Here is a 14,389-nt window from a genome sequence, read left to right as displayed (position 1 = left end):
AATGAGCTCGTACTTCTTCTTGCATTTATCGATCGGCACAGTGGTGAGACGTGTACCGAGCAATTGAGCCGGTGATTCGTGTCTGCTCCCCGTCATGCCCCAGCCCGCCGCGTACAGTTCTTTAGTCACGTCCATGTCCTCTTGGCTGGTGGATAGACAAACGCTTGCCACTGTTTCGCTGAATATGAAGGGATGATCCACTATAACAAGTGCGATGTCGTTTTCCTTCGAGATCCTGCGAAACCTAGGATGCCGGATGAATGACTGCAAGAGAGTCCAATTAGAAAAGTTAAAAGAACGATAACCTTATTGAAACCTCCTATATTATCGCTTGCCAAACCTCACCATCACATTGCGATCCTGAATCCAGTAATTTTCTTCCTTGTTTTCAAGTAGATTAGATGTTCCCATCCTTGCGATCACTGGTGTTTTTATGTTGATAAGACAGTGTGCTGCTGTTAGTAGATACCTGGGCGTGATCAGACTGCTACCGCAAAACCAAGTGAAAGCATTTTCGTATCGTCTCCCGAGCGCCGCGATGAATGGTAGGTCACTTGCTCCACAACCCGCGCAATGAAATTCTACCTCTGGAATCATTCTTCGAATACTCCTGCATGCTTTAGTCGCAAATTCCGCACTAGATAAGTTTGCAGGGGGACAGCATACGATATGCTCTGTCGCATGGGACCTACAGTGAGTAATGTTTTTCCCTCGACGATGGTGGACTCTGGGCTGACGCCAGTCACACGATTCAGATCTCCGGCAAACACCAGTCTCACCCGTACGAAGCACGCAATAGTCACCTTCTTCGCCTTGTGCATGCCGGAAAGACGATAGTTCTTCTGCAGATTGCGAATGTGACACATTACAACAGCGAAATATGTAGTATCCTCAAAATGAAGAATGTTTCACTATACGTACCAAGCTGTTCACCAACGATCCGCTTCGCTCCAAAAATGACTAGAGAGAAAAGAAGTATGACCTTCGCCATCAGTTTCCGGCCCGTCTGAAGCCCTCCTTATCGTAATTCCTCGAATAGTAAACGATCCTGAGCGCGATCGATGAGCTAAAGAAACATGGAGAATTTGAACTCGCACAACTTAACAAAGCCCTCCTACGACTTCAAATGAATAATCCAGTGCGTCGATAGCTGCTTTTAAATAGTATTCACTCATGATGATTGCACTAGAAGATTGTGTTATCGTCTTTTATTTATGTAGCGCTTGGTTGATTTGGATTTAGGGAATTTTGGTTAGGGTTTTGGGTTTTGGATTTTTTTCTTTGATCTTTGGTTTTTGAGTTTTAAGCTTGGTTTTCGGGTTTTTTGGTGGGTTAATTTTGTTTGTTTTTTTGTTTTTTTGTTTCGATTGTTTTGGCCGTTGGTTGGGTCAATGATTAAATCACTCCATTGCACCGCCGGGGTCGTAGCGGCTGACCTACTCACAAAAACCACCACTGTACCGGCGTATGCGGTCGCCTGAGCATCGTCCCATTTCGTTATCGGAGTACACTGATGTGCCTTTACTCTCTAGGTTTCCGATCTGGATCCATAGATCCTTGGTGTCGGTTGTGCTGTCTATTTGTGCTAGTATCTCTTCATATTTATGTGTTTTATATTCACTTTTCGTACTCCTGAATTTTATTACTCATGTGGTAGGAATAAAGGAAGGATATCGTAAGGAGGAAGGAAGTGAAGAACAGTCACGATGTAGGAGGCAAGAGGCGGTAACGAAAACTGGCGATGGACAAATTGTGGTCGAACAGATCACTCACGGCATTGAAGGTATGTAGGGCTTGCAGCCATGTAAGTACGCACAAGCAGAGGTGTCAAGGTTGGAGAGTAGGATGTTTGCAATAAGCAAAGAGCATGCGTTATTGTGAGGATCCTTGTGACTATCTAGCGCTAAAAGTTGGCACTTGGTGTGCTTTTAGGTGTATCATTTGTAATGTGCTGGCGCAAAGCGAATTGGGTTGGATGTTTTTGTTTTCGAATAAAGCTGTATTTATAAAACAAGTAAACAGAAAAAATTGAGCAGACATGGTAAGAAAGGCCAAATGTGTGTCTACCCGATCAGTCTTCCAGAGTCCCGACCACCGACGCTATCCAATCCAAGAAGGGCGTAACTCGAACGTACACGCCAGGCACATCTCCTCCACAGTTGATGCCATGCGAAATGATACCGATCTGGCGGTACTTTGGTCCTTCGGAAGTGGCGACCTTACGGTAAACCGGCCCACCCGAGTCACCTCGGCAGAGGTCACTAAAAGATCCCTCTCCAATCGGCTCTCCGAGGGCACAGAATTGCGTGTCATATACTATTGTTTTCTTGAAGAACGGGTTCACTCTTTCAATGTTCTCGTACATCTTCTTGCACTCATCGATAGACTTAGTGGTGAGACGTGTACCGAGCAATTGATCCGGTGATTTGTTTCTTATCTCCGTCATGCCCCAGCCCGCAGCGTACAGTTGTCCAGCCACGTCCTCTTGGCTAGTGGAAAGGCAAACGCTTGTCACTTTATCGCTGTATATGAAGGGATAATCCACCAACACAAGTGCGATGTCGTTTTCCTTCGATACCGAGCGAAACCTAGGATGCATGCTGACTGACTGCAAGAGAGCCCAATTATAAAATTAAAAGATTGACAACCTTATCGAAACCTTCTACATCTTCACTTGCCAAACCTCACCATCACATTGCGATCCTGAATCCAGTCATTTTCTTCCTTTCTTGCAAGTAGATTAGATGTTCCCATTCTTGCGACCATAGGCGGTTTTATGTCGAAAAAACAGTGTGCTGCTGTTAATAGATAGCTGGGCGTAATCAGACTACTACCGCAAAACCAAGTGAAAGGATTCGGCTCAAATCGACTCGGAAATTTTTGTATTCCCCCGAGCGCCGCAATGAATGGTAGTTCAGTTTTCTGACATCCCGAACAGGCAGGTATGACTCTGGGTAATATACTTGGAACACTCCTGCAGGCTTTAGTCGCAAACTCCGCGCCAAATAAGCTTGCAGGGGGACAGCATACGATGTGTTCTGTCGCATGGGTCCTACAGTAAACAATGTTTTTCCATCGATGGTAAACTCTGGGCTGACGCCAGTCACACAATTCAGACCTCCGGCACACACCAGTCTCGCCTGTAGCAAGCACGCAATAGTCACCTTCTTGTGCAAGCCGGAAAGACGATGGGTCTTCTGCAGATTGAGAATGTGACACATTACACCAGCGGACTATGGAATATCCTCAAAATGAAGAGTGTTTAACTATACGCACCAAACTGTTCACCAACGATCCGCTTCGCTCCAAAAATGACTAGAGTAAAAAGAAGTACGACCTGCGCCATCAGTAATCTCGACTCTTCTGGAGCCCTGCTCTTCGTGATTCGCCGAGTAGTATACGATCCAGAGCGCGAACGATGAGCTATAAAAGCATGTAGAAGTTGAACTCGCACAACTTAACGAAGGCCTCCAACGACTTCAAATGAATAATCCAGTATGTCAAGAGCTTTTAAATAGTATTCACTGATGGTGATTGTACTAGAAGATTGTGTTATCGTCTCAAGGCGATTTTATTGAATGTCTTAGTTTTTTGTACTTTTTATTTTACGCTATCGTTGCGTACATTGTTTTCAAACAGAATAAAATAAATAAGTCGTGTGAAGGGCTTCATAGTTAAACTATTCTTCGTTGGTGTATGAACGCTTGTATAGACTCATGATGACCTTTCGAATTGTTCTGAGAAAGATGTATGGCACAGTTTTAGTTGGCAAATAGCTAATGCTCTGTGGTTCATTGTCGTACTAACATTGATTGTCGATGAGATTCATTCGTATGAATCACCAGGTATGGATAGTGGTGGGTATTAAAAATAAAAAGTATCAATTGCCTCACTCTAGCGTAAACCTTTAATTATTAACATTAAAAAGTGTGCTTTGATGGTGCTCACGCGTGTCGACCTTGAGGAGAATTGCTTCATGACATATTTGAAGTTTCAGCTAATTTAAAAATAGAACAAGTAATTTTGAAAATATCCAATAATAAAAATGATATGAAAAAAGTCAGATTTTTCACATCAAACCGTTACAGAGTTATAACATAAAATAAGATAACAGTTCCTGTTTGGTGCAATGGCTTGTTTTGTGTTTAAAAAACCCTTTCTGGCACTTAAAGTTCAATACTTGGTAAACATAATTATTAAAGCAGTTTTAACTCTTTGGTCAACTCACGCCAATTATCCATCAAAATGGCCAACCCTGTCTGGTGTAAGAAACACGAGCTCATCCTCCCACCCTTCGGGCAGAGATCGAAAGCGTACCAATTTATTATTATCCTCACAAGTTAAGTTAGCGCTAGACTACCTAATTAGCAGAAACGACCGGGATTCACCAGACGCGTGCTGCACCACCGTACAGTAAAGTATTTTCAATTTCTTTAAAGCCACCCAACGGGATGGCATTTTCATAAATTCTCCGAAAGCAAAACTTTCACGCCTGGCCAAGCCCGGGACGCTCAAACTCCTTTGTGGGACGGGCAGCCGGTGTCCGGATGGCAGCCTCTTACCAGGCCGGAACTTAAATTACATCACTTTCAATTACACTGATTAAACTCTTCCAGAGGGGGTGAAGAAGCTACGAGTTGCTGGTAGGACAATATTTGCCGTCTCACAGTAAAGTTTCGCTTGCTCAAGATTTAACCCGGATGTCGGAGAGCTCGACTTTGCCCCGCCTGGTTTTTTTTTAAACCCACCGAGAAGGGCCGAGAGAAAAGTTGTCCCCGTTAAGACCTCGTTAGGAGTCCTTTTTAGCCGTTTTCATCCGCATACCGACTGGACGCAACAGCAAAACGGAAGAAACAAGCCAAACTAACGTTAAATGAAGTGCGTCAAAATGATGCGACAAGTGAAAGTTTACTCAGAGCGCCTTTCGCCATTTCGTACCTTTGGTGAAATGATCCAGAACTAATCCGGCAAAGTGTGTTGACCAGTTTGGAGCGCATGAATATTGATCCCTTCCGCATTGTCGCCGCATCTGCTCCGCAAACTAGAATTCTGTGACACTTTTGAGTGGAGAAGCAGGTTAAGGACTAGAGTAGTTGCTAGGTAGAGTTTTAAAGCTTTCAAGGACAGTCTACCGTTGTGTTGACTTTAACAAAATTATTTAAATAGTTTACAAAGAAGGTGTAGAAAGTGCAATTAAAATTGAATCATGCCCCAATGGTGGCAGTCAATCACTGTTGTAAAGTAATAGCCAAGAGGTACTCGCATACCAATGTTTTTGATTGGTTTTTCAGTATCAGCAAAGTCTGGTAATGTAATTGCCTTGTCTTCATTCTTATGCCTTTATTTCCATTTCCTCTCTTTCCAGACTGAACAGTTCGCGGTGATGTGGGTGCTTTTCACCGTGATCGTCCTGGGAAACTCGGCCGTGCTAGTGACGTTGATGCTGAATCGGACCCGCAAGTCACGAATGAATTTCTTCATAAAGCAGCTCGCCATAGCCGGTAAGACGCCGTGATGGACTGGGTGTCAAAAATGGCTTTTCCAGTTGATATGCTCACATATTGTGCGTTTTTGTATCTTTTGATGGATCATATTAAGAACTGTATAAAGCAGAATATTAATTATACTCTGATGCCGGCGATATACGTTCCCTTCGTTAATGGGAAATTAATAATAGCAACAAAATAAGCTCTGATGGCAGGGCATTTAATGGCGTTGCAACAGGATGCGTGCTGGTTCGAAATTGATTTTCTGTACACTTGAAAAATGATTACACTTCACCTGTTTCGCGCATTTTATTAAATATTGAAGATCGTTCCAGGGCTCTCAAAATACGGCGAACTCTGCTGTTCGGGCAACCAACTTACGTTGCTGAGAATGGAAGATTGGAAAATCCTCGTTGGCTTAAACCTGGCCAGTTCCTCAGTAATGAAAAGAACGTCTGAGTCGTTCCGAAAATTGAAATCATTATTGCTATAAAACCGGTCCCGAGCGATTAACGATGTTCGCTAGTCACTGTCAAGCTTCTTCGGGGAGGCTCTGGAGGATTTGGGTTGCGGGACAGGTTTGTTCTAGGGTTTGAGAATATTCACGCCCCAACTGGATAATCCTTACGGTCGAGAGTAATAATCCGGTTTATTGTTTGCTCTTTCTAGCTCTGTTGAACGAAGGAACGGATTCTCAGGCAAAATGATTTCGGAACCAATTTCCTGAATTTTGTTTGAGCAACGAATGGCGACTTCCTGCAAATCTTGTAAGAATGCAACAAAAAGTTCGAATCGCTCGTAGCTCTCCTGAAGCAATCCGCATGACGGAATTTATTTCGCTTGCGCTGATTCGTTCGTCATTTTGGCGCTTGGCTGCGGAAAGTTTGATCATAAAGGGCGTACGCCAGACATTTTTCTTTTCCACTGATGTGATGTGTGCTGGCAACCTTTCGGAAGGGAAAATAAAGGGAGTAAAAACGCGACGCCAGCCGAAATTTCCTTCGAACCATTCGAGCATATCTACTTTAAACGACGCTTTTATGCGACGTTGCGGGTGATTTGACGGGAAACCACCAAAGCAGGGTGGATCGTCCCTCCCTTTCGGACTTGAATGGTCACTTGGGAGGGGTGTGGTTTTCTCCCCCAGTCACTCCTTCTTTCACCCACTCGCACACTTTCGGAGTGCAGGAAATGGGGTCAAACTTTCGTCATTCTACAAGTTGAATCATCTTGTGCTTTTCATTTTATACCTTTTTTTTCACTCCTGCCACCGCAAACTGTCTTTTGGGGTTGATTTCTTCCTACTGAGGATTGGACTAGGAAGCGCAAGAAAAGGAGACACGACTGCGTCTTTGAATGTCGTAAAGATAACAACAGCACAATCATCAATCCCGTAAACACGAACCGGCGATGAATATAAATTATGCTCTCGTTTGAAGCGTTTGTTTGTTCCGATGACACTTTTCTTTCCCCCCCTCCCTCTCTCTTTCCTTTTATATAGTTTTCTTCCTTCTCAGTTATTTTCCAAGCTTCCGGAACGCACGCCGTATTGTTTGTTTGACCCGTGGTTGTCTCATTTTATAGCCTTATGTTTGCTTCGGGCGCACTCATGTCTTATGCTGGGGTGGATCATGTTTTTCATTGAAAACATTGTGCGCTTGTGAACCGGCGGTGGACGAAACAGAAAAGACCTGAATTGGGGGGGAAGGGGGATGGAAGGAGGAGGCAAACATAGCGGGTGGATCATGAAGATGCACAATTTGTTGTCCTCGGACTGCACGCTCCGTTTGGTTGACCCAAAATCTTGCTCCCCTTTCCTCTCCGTTCGGGGCCGTACGGAAGATCAGGGACGAACCGGAATCGATTTTCCATTTTCCACCATTTGTTTTCTGTTGTTTTCCTTCGGTCGGTGACATTCGGAGCGTAGGAAAAGTTCGCTTCGTGCTTACGAGGCCACACTGTTCCATATTTTACGCGACAATAAGAAAACCCGGGGATCGACACAATTAAAGATAATCTCGTGCTAATGGAAAGTACGGTCCGAGTTGGGAACAGGGAAAGCAAACCGGTGGATGCAGTGCGCAAAAAAGCAGGACGGTTCTCCCAACTCGCGAGCCGTAAAATATTTACGCTTCATTTGATGAATTTGCGCTTATGCTGGTGGAAATCGTGGAATGCAATTATCATTAGCTAAAAGCAAGTGGAAAATGCGGCGGAGAAGTTCGAATGGAATTGTTTTGCAGAAGTTGTTCGTTCGTTTCATACAAGGTTTACATCGTGTTCCAATCTAACTAATGACAAAATGTCTGCAAGTGAATCGAGGCAAAGGTAATGTTCAATAGAATATTTTATTTCTGAACCTGGGTTCGTTTAGAAGTCACAAAAATCTACATTCAAATGGTGAACTTTTTTGCAAAACTCGTTTTCCAAATTCAATCCAACTCCATGCAATCCAAAGAAGAGTTCCATTTTTAATTCATCTACTCCGCAACAAGCAAGAAAAACAAACAGAAACTAGCTCGGAAAATTATTTACGCTTCACGCACACTGGGCAACGAGATCGGAGAACAACTTCATTCAATTACACGTCCCCATTACTTCGGCTCATAAAAATAACATACTACCGTTCCGTTTTTCTCCGGAGGCGATGCCAACGGTGGGTCGTCATATCTTAACCACCTCTCATAACTCGAACACGCGAAAAGGAACGGCGGCTCCAGATGGGGGTGGAGAGCGGGAGTCCTCCGAGTCCAGACTTCTTCTCACTTTAGCCGGGAACTATGGCGGGAAAGCGAAACGTTCGCTCGTCGACCACCGGCACTGGTCGGGTTCGGTAGATCTAGTGGCACATAAATTACGAGTAGATTTATGCGAGCACTCCGTTACTATTTATCGCGATTTACACGCTGAGTAAACGAGGCAGAATTTATACCGGAGAGCGTACGGGGTGGCCGAAGGGGGGAGCGGGCGAGTAATTCGGCAGTGATTGCATTTGTTTCTGACCGAGGGCTGAGGGATGAGGTAATAACTGAAGGGAAAGCAGGTGGTTTCCCGTGTGGGTAGAAAGTGTCTTTGGTTGATTTGTTCTAAAGAGTGGTGCTATTTGGATGGTGATACTTAAATACGACAGAAGTAAGTTGTTACTTACAGCTAGGGTCATAATGTTGAGACTGTTTCGTTTGTGATATTATAATTTAACACCATCAAGGATCCAGTGGCCGGTTTAAACGAGTTCAACTTCGGTTAACTTATAAATGCTTTCTGAACCTCAAACCAAGACTAGTAAACTAAATTTACCATGCCATCATTGAATGGTGTTTTACGCAACAGGCTTGCGATGGTATTGATTTATGATTCTTGTCTTCATTAATTATTTTGTTGTTGTATTTCGTTTTTTCAGTAGTTTTCTGACATATCTAATTTTATTTCATTATATTCTATCGTGTTTGAGTTAAATCGAAGTGAAATTAATTAAAAATGTTGCTACCATGCTGCAATAAATAATTAAATAAATTTATTTTTTGTTTTACTTTTGAGAGCTCTACAAAGCAATCTATATGATTATATTAATTTATTGATGTCGTAATAATTAATTGTTTTGCTTTTGAATTGTGGTTTGTTTATATTTTTTCTTATTTGCTAAAGTATTATTGAATTCTCGTATATTTCAATGAAATTGAGTGAAATCTATAAATTGTGCCGTATATTTTCTTTAGAATTTTGCATATCATGTATTTAACACGTTGTATTTGTGAGCATTTACTTTTATTACAATCTCTTTTATATTTTTTACAGATCTGTGTGTAGGTTTGCTGAGCGTCCTGACGGACATCATATGGCGCATCACGGTGGTTTGGCGTGCCGGAAATGCCGCCTGCAAAGCGATCCGATTCGTGCAGGCGTGCGTCACCTACGCCTCCACGTACGTCCTGGTGGCGCTTAGCATCGATCGGTACGATGCCATCACCCATCCGATGAACTTCTCCGGCTGCTGTAAGTATACATGACCTCCGCCTCGCCCGGTGCTCCTTACTATCTCCCTCCCTTCCCCTGTGAGCCGATCGGTTGATCAATGGTTTGTCGTTTGCTTTTGCTTCAGGGAGCCGCGCTCGGAGGCTGGTGGCAGCCGCTTGGAGTTTCAGTATCCTTTTCTCCCTACCGATAACATACTTTTACGAGGAGCGACTAATACAGGGTTAGTGTACCGCATCTGCTCGCACGCGAGTCGAAGATCGAAGGTAGAACGGAGGAAGAACATCAAACTCACTTCCGGTTGCATTCGTTTTGCAGGAAAAATGCAATGCTGGATCGACCTGGTAGAGGCGTGGCGGTGGCAGCTTTACATGTGCTGGGTGTCGGGATCACTCTTCGTCGTCCCTGCGCTCATCATTTCCGCCTGTTACGCCATCATCGTTCGGACAATTTGGGCCAAAGGCACCATTCTCGGCCCAATCGGTAAGATTCGGCAATATTTACCACATTTTCCTAGGCCATTAATGTTCGTCCTTTCTTTTTCAGATCGAACACACAATGGGATGGCGGACCTGGCCAGTAGGAGGGCCAGTTCGCGTGGCATCATTCCTCGCGCCAAGGTGAAGACGGTCAAGATGACGATCGTGATCGTGATCGTGTTCGTGGTGTGCTGGTCACCGTACATCATCTTCGATTTGCTGCAGGTGTTCGGCAAGATTCCGCCAACGCAAACCAACGTGGCCATTGCCACCTTTATCCAAAGTCTGGCCCCGCTCAACTCGGCCGCCAACCCGCTCATCTACTGTCTCTTCTCGACGCAAGTTTGTCGCATGATCAAGTAAGTGAATAGGTGAAACCCATGCCATAAAATGCTTCTGTTAAACAATTATCTTAACAAGCTCAAACAAAACCATGTAGAGTTGTTGTAGAATGGCTTGAGGTGAAATATAGACTGAACAAATTGTTGGAACATTGTAAATCATACTTTACACTTGCAAACGAAACAGATGGATGTTGCTATGAAGATTCTTACTGACTAGCTCTTTAATTATAAAAAAGGAAATGAAAAATCCTTAGGCTTTTCAACTAAAACAACAACAAGAAAAACTAACAACATACATCAAATAAAAAAGCTTGATCATCGGTATTACGCCCATGTTGCAATAACAACAGATTAGATTCGTGTAAATTCAAATTAACTTTTTACAAATAAAATGCTAACGTCTGTGTTTTCCATGCGATGGAAAAGCAATCTTCGCCAAAACAGATCGCATATCCCTGGAATTGAATTGTGGATTTCAATTCCAAAACGCCGTGAATCAATGGGATTCGAAGAGTAATTTAAAACCGAAGAAAATTGATATATTACTGCCTGGGCTTTGCGTTTGGATTGCAAAACCGTCCGAATCCAACATGTGTTCAATTTACGAGCGTAATAATTTGCCGATGGCTGACGCTGGAAATGCGATTGATGGTGCAGATAATTTCGCCACAAGATGAAACGTGCCCCGGCCCTCGGCTTTTCGGGGCCGGCGTGCGTCATGTTGCGAAATCATCAGACGTCATCTGGTGCGAACCCCTCTTTCTCCGCCGCTAAGCAACGTTTGCTGACTTTAAAACTTATGAATCATCGTCCTCCGCAACCCCACGCACACAAACACATTTCGTGGGAAAATTAGTAGAAGTTTTTCTCATCATCGCTTTTCCTTTCCTCTGCTTGTAGGAGACTGCCGCCCTTCCGATGGTTGTGGTCGACGAAATGGTGCTGCCGGCCGCACGATTCCGGCAACCTTCCGCTCGGCAACGGAACGACGGCCAACGGGACGGCACACGGCCGTTTCCACAACCACAACAGCAGCGACTCGATGCGAACGCTGACCACTTCGTTGACCGTTTCCCGGCGATCCTGCCTCCGCCCGCCCCGGGTCGTCATCGTCGAGCGGCCAAAGACGGAACTCGCCATGTCTGAGGTGTAAACTCCAGGTTCGCTGTGGAGGAACGCTGAAACACAAGATAATGTTGCGTGGGACGACACTAACCACGACGAGGCCACGCTGTAAAGCGGAATAAATGTGAAACCATAAACACAGCGACAAGAAGCTGTTAGCAGGCGAAGCTAGATCACGGTCGCGCGATACGACGGCTAGAAGAAAGCTAGTTGCCAATCGTCGGTTGGTCATTTAGGCTAGTGTATGAAACAGGAGAAAAAGAAATAACGTAGGAGGTTTCGAGGTTTGAAGGACAATGTTTCTCAAACTCGGTTAGAGGCTAGAAGAGGGAGGAAGCAGAGGAAGAGTTGAAATGCAACCTACCGACCGGTGGATTAGAACAGAAGAAAAACAAACTGGAAAACCGCACCAAGAAGAAGGACTCCGACAACTTCTAAAAGAAAGTCAAACGATAGGATGACAAAGTGTCATTTCTGGAGCTTAATCCAAGGCTTGCGGCCGACTTTTCGAGGCAAGAAAAATCCTTCCAACAGCTTGGTCCATGCCTCATGCGTCACTAATTGTTAGAGGCTAGAAGTGGGTTGAAGAAAAATTACTCCAGATTAAAAGAAACATCCCGGGCCGAATGAGGTTTCCGGGCCAGACAAAAGGGGCGTGAGGAGCTCATACTAATGACCAAGTCCACGTGGTCCGAGTGCGGTCAGTGACTCCGGTGCTTAACGGTTGGGTTGCCGGTTTGATGAATCTCACAATGAATGACCCGACCAATGGAGGAGTTTAACAGAGGTCGCTGAGATTAGGAACTCGACGAGGCGCTAGCACGCGCCACACTTGGGAAAGGCAAGAAAGCCCTTTGCAAAAGACGTGTTGTCGTGTTCAAGTTCTTGGCCGGCCGGCAAGGATTGTAGGCTTTAGAAGGGCCTAACCTCAGCGAAACTACGAAACCGACCGAGGGCCAATAAGATTTATGCACGCCCATTACCGTAAATGTGTGCGCTGTATACTGTGTGTGTATGTATGTATTTTTTGTGTGAGGGTGTGTGTGTGTGTGTGAGTGTGTATGTGTGTGCTATGTAAATGTTGCAGCATTCATCAGGACCGTTTAGTGTAGGCCATTTTCTCCACGGGTTGATCGGTTGAAAGGATTTGGCTGAGAAATTTGCGCTCGGCAATCTGTGAACGTAGGAGGGAAGAAGTGAAGCAAAGCAACACCGCAAAGATGTATATCCAGCATAGATAAACTGAGCCGATAATAAAAGATGGCCCACAACGAAGGAACGGTTCGGTCACAGCACCGAGAAAAGACAAAACACAAGGGCTATCCCTTCGAGAAGAAGACGAGGTGTCCGGATTTGCCGCTCTGTCGTTGTCTATTTTTTGTCTCAACCACTTAAACACTCTTTCCGGTTCCCCCCAGAACCCGAGCCCATGAAATGCTCTTTTCCGCGCGTATGTAAATAAGATCCAACGCGGTTTTCCATAAAGATAATTCCACGTCCAAGCTGACATGCAATCCGACATGTTTCGGAAAGCTCAAACGACGCGCTTTCTCGCCCTTCTCGCCGTACTGTTTGCTTGTCTGTCTGTCTGTCCCCTCTGTTCCTCGTCCTGTGGACAACTTGTGTCAAGCGTGTACGGAAAAATTTATTCCTTTAAAATGTTCTCCACCGTAACCAAAAAGCGCACGGTTCTTATAGTGAGTGGAAATGTGAGTGCGGAGGAAACATATAGGAAATAAAATCAAATAGAAACCATTCCGAACATTCGTGGAAGACGTGTGATGGAAAGAAACGTCCTTTCATAAACTCTCTTAGCGAAAGAAGGAATGTCACTTCAAGGGAAGCGGTTGATAGAGTTGAATTCCGGAAACAAGTCTCGTCTTCCCGGTCGAAGCCGGATGAACGCCTTGTGATGTGGTATTTGGTTACCAAGTGGAAAAGCTTTCCGCAATCGCACTCGGTAGGGGAAAAGCGAATAATTTCCCCATTATCTGGCCAACCGAAGGTATTTGGTTTCCGTAGGCTTCGACGTAGGCTGCTGACGTCGATGGAAACCCAGCCCGCAATCGATCTCGATGCAGGGCGCGACCTTTGCGAACTTAAATCTGGCCCTTGACGCTCAAAGAGAAAGCAAATATAGTGAACCACATGAATCACGCAAGAGTTCAGTGAACTAGGGAATTGAGTTTGTCGAAGAAAAGTCCCAACGACTCACGAAACCCGGAAATGGCACCGAAAGCTGAGCCTTGAACCTCCTCCTCGGCTGGGTGAGGAAAATGGATGGGCTCGGATTTCCTTTCTCTGATAGCAATCTTTTTCAGTCTGTTTTGATGACGTCGACCGTAAACAGTCCAACTCAACATAGCCTGCTGTGTACGAAATAAAACCAAGTTTCTGGTTTTCTGATGAACAAGGTTTCTAAAATTGAAATTTTTTTTTTAAAGTAAACTTTTTTCACCATACAAACCTCGAACCTTCATTAAAATGCCTTCCATGAATTTTTCAGCATAGAAACATAAGAGCTTTTATATATATTCGTATATTTATACATATCATCAACAGGTATACAGAATGTTTGTCATACAAATTTACACCTTTTTTCTTTCACATTTAAATCTTCCCATTTTTCTTTTTCTTTTCCTTTTGTACAAGAGTAGTAAAAGCAAGTAAACAACATCAGTCTAACGGAGAATGCGTTAAAAATGGGTAAACGTGTATAAATACCGGCTGGCGACCGACTCTACCTCTGACCTCATGTTTGACTCGAAACGAGCGACTTTTCGGTGGAAAACCGGATTTGTTTCCTTTGTGCACGCACAACTAATTAGCAATCCTCGCATAACCCCTCGAAAAAAGCATGTTTGTGTTTGGTTTTTTGGTTTTATTTGCAGGATCATGGCCTTTTGAACGTAAGGTTCGGTTTTATTTGCAAGATGGTGGGGTTGAGCAAACTGAACGGAATGGATGTGGATTGAATTATTTA

At 44.3% G+C, this 14,389-nt stretch overlaps 1 protein-coding gene across 1 annotated transcript in view; it reads left to right on the top strand.

The window, feature by feature from the left end:
- LOC131271619 (cardioacceleratory peptide receptor-like) overlaps positions 1-11,434 on the top strand; it is a 35,910-nt gene extending 24,476 nt beyond the window's left edge. Inside the window, exons 3-8 of the mRNA XM_058273116.1 lie at positions 5,366-5,501; positions 9,282-9,479; positions 9,586-9,681; positions 9,777-9,941; positions 10,005-10,296; positions 11,182-11,434. Of these exons, the coding sequence (XP_058129099.1) occupies positions 5,366-5,501; positions 9,282-9,479; positions 9,586-9,681; positions 9,777-9,941; positions 10,005-10,296; positions 11,182-11,434 (1,140 nt within the window). The remainder of the gene's footprint in view (positions 1-5,365; positions 5,502-9,281; positions 9,480-9,585; positions 9,682-9,776; positions 9,942-10,004; positions 10,297-11,181) is intronic.
- The last annotated feature ends 2,955 nt before the right edge of the window (positions 11,435-14,389 follow it).

The sequence above is a fragment of the Anopheles coustani genome, chromosome 3 (genome assembly GCF_943734705.1).
Source record: "Anopheles coustani chromosome 3, idAnoCousDA_361_x.2, whole genome shotgun sequence".
Classification (NCBI taxonomy): Eukaryota; Metazoa; Arthropoda; class Insecta; order Diptera; family Culicidae; genus Anopheles; species Anopheles coustani.
Note: the sequence above shows the minus strand (reverse complement) of the source record. Positions and strands in the feature narration are given on the sequence as shown.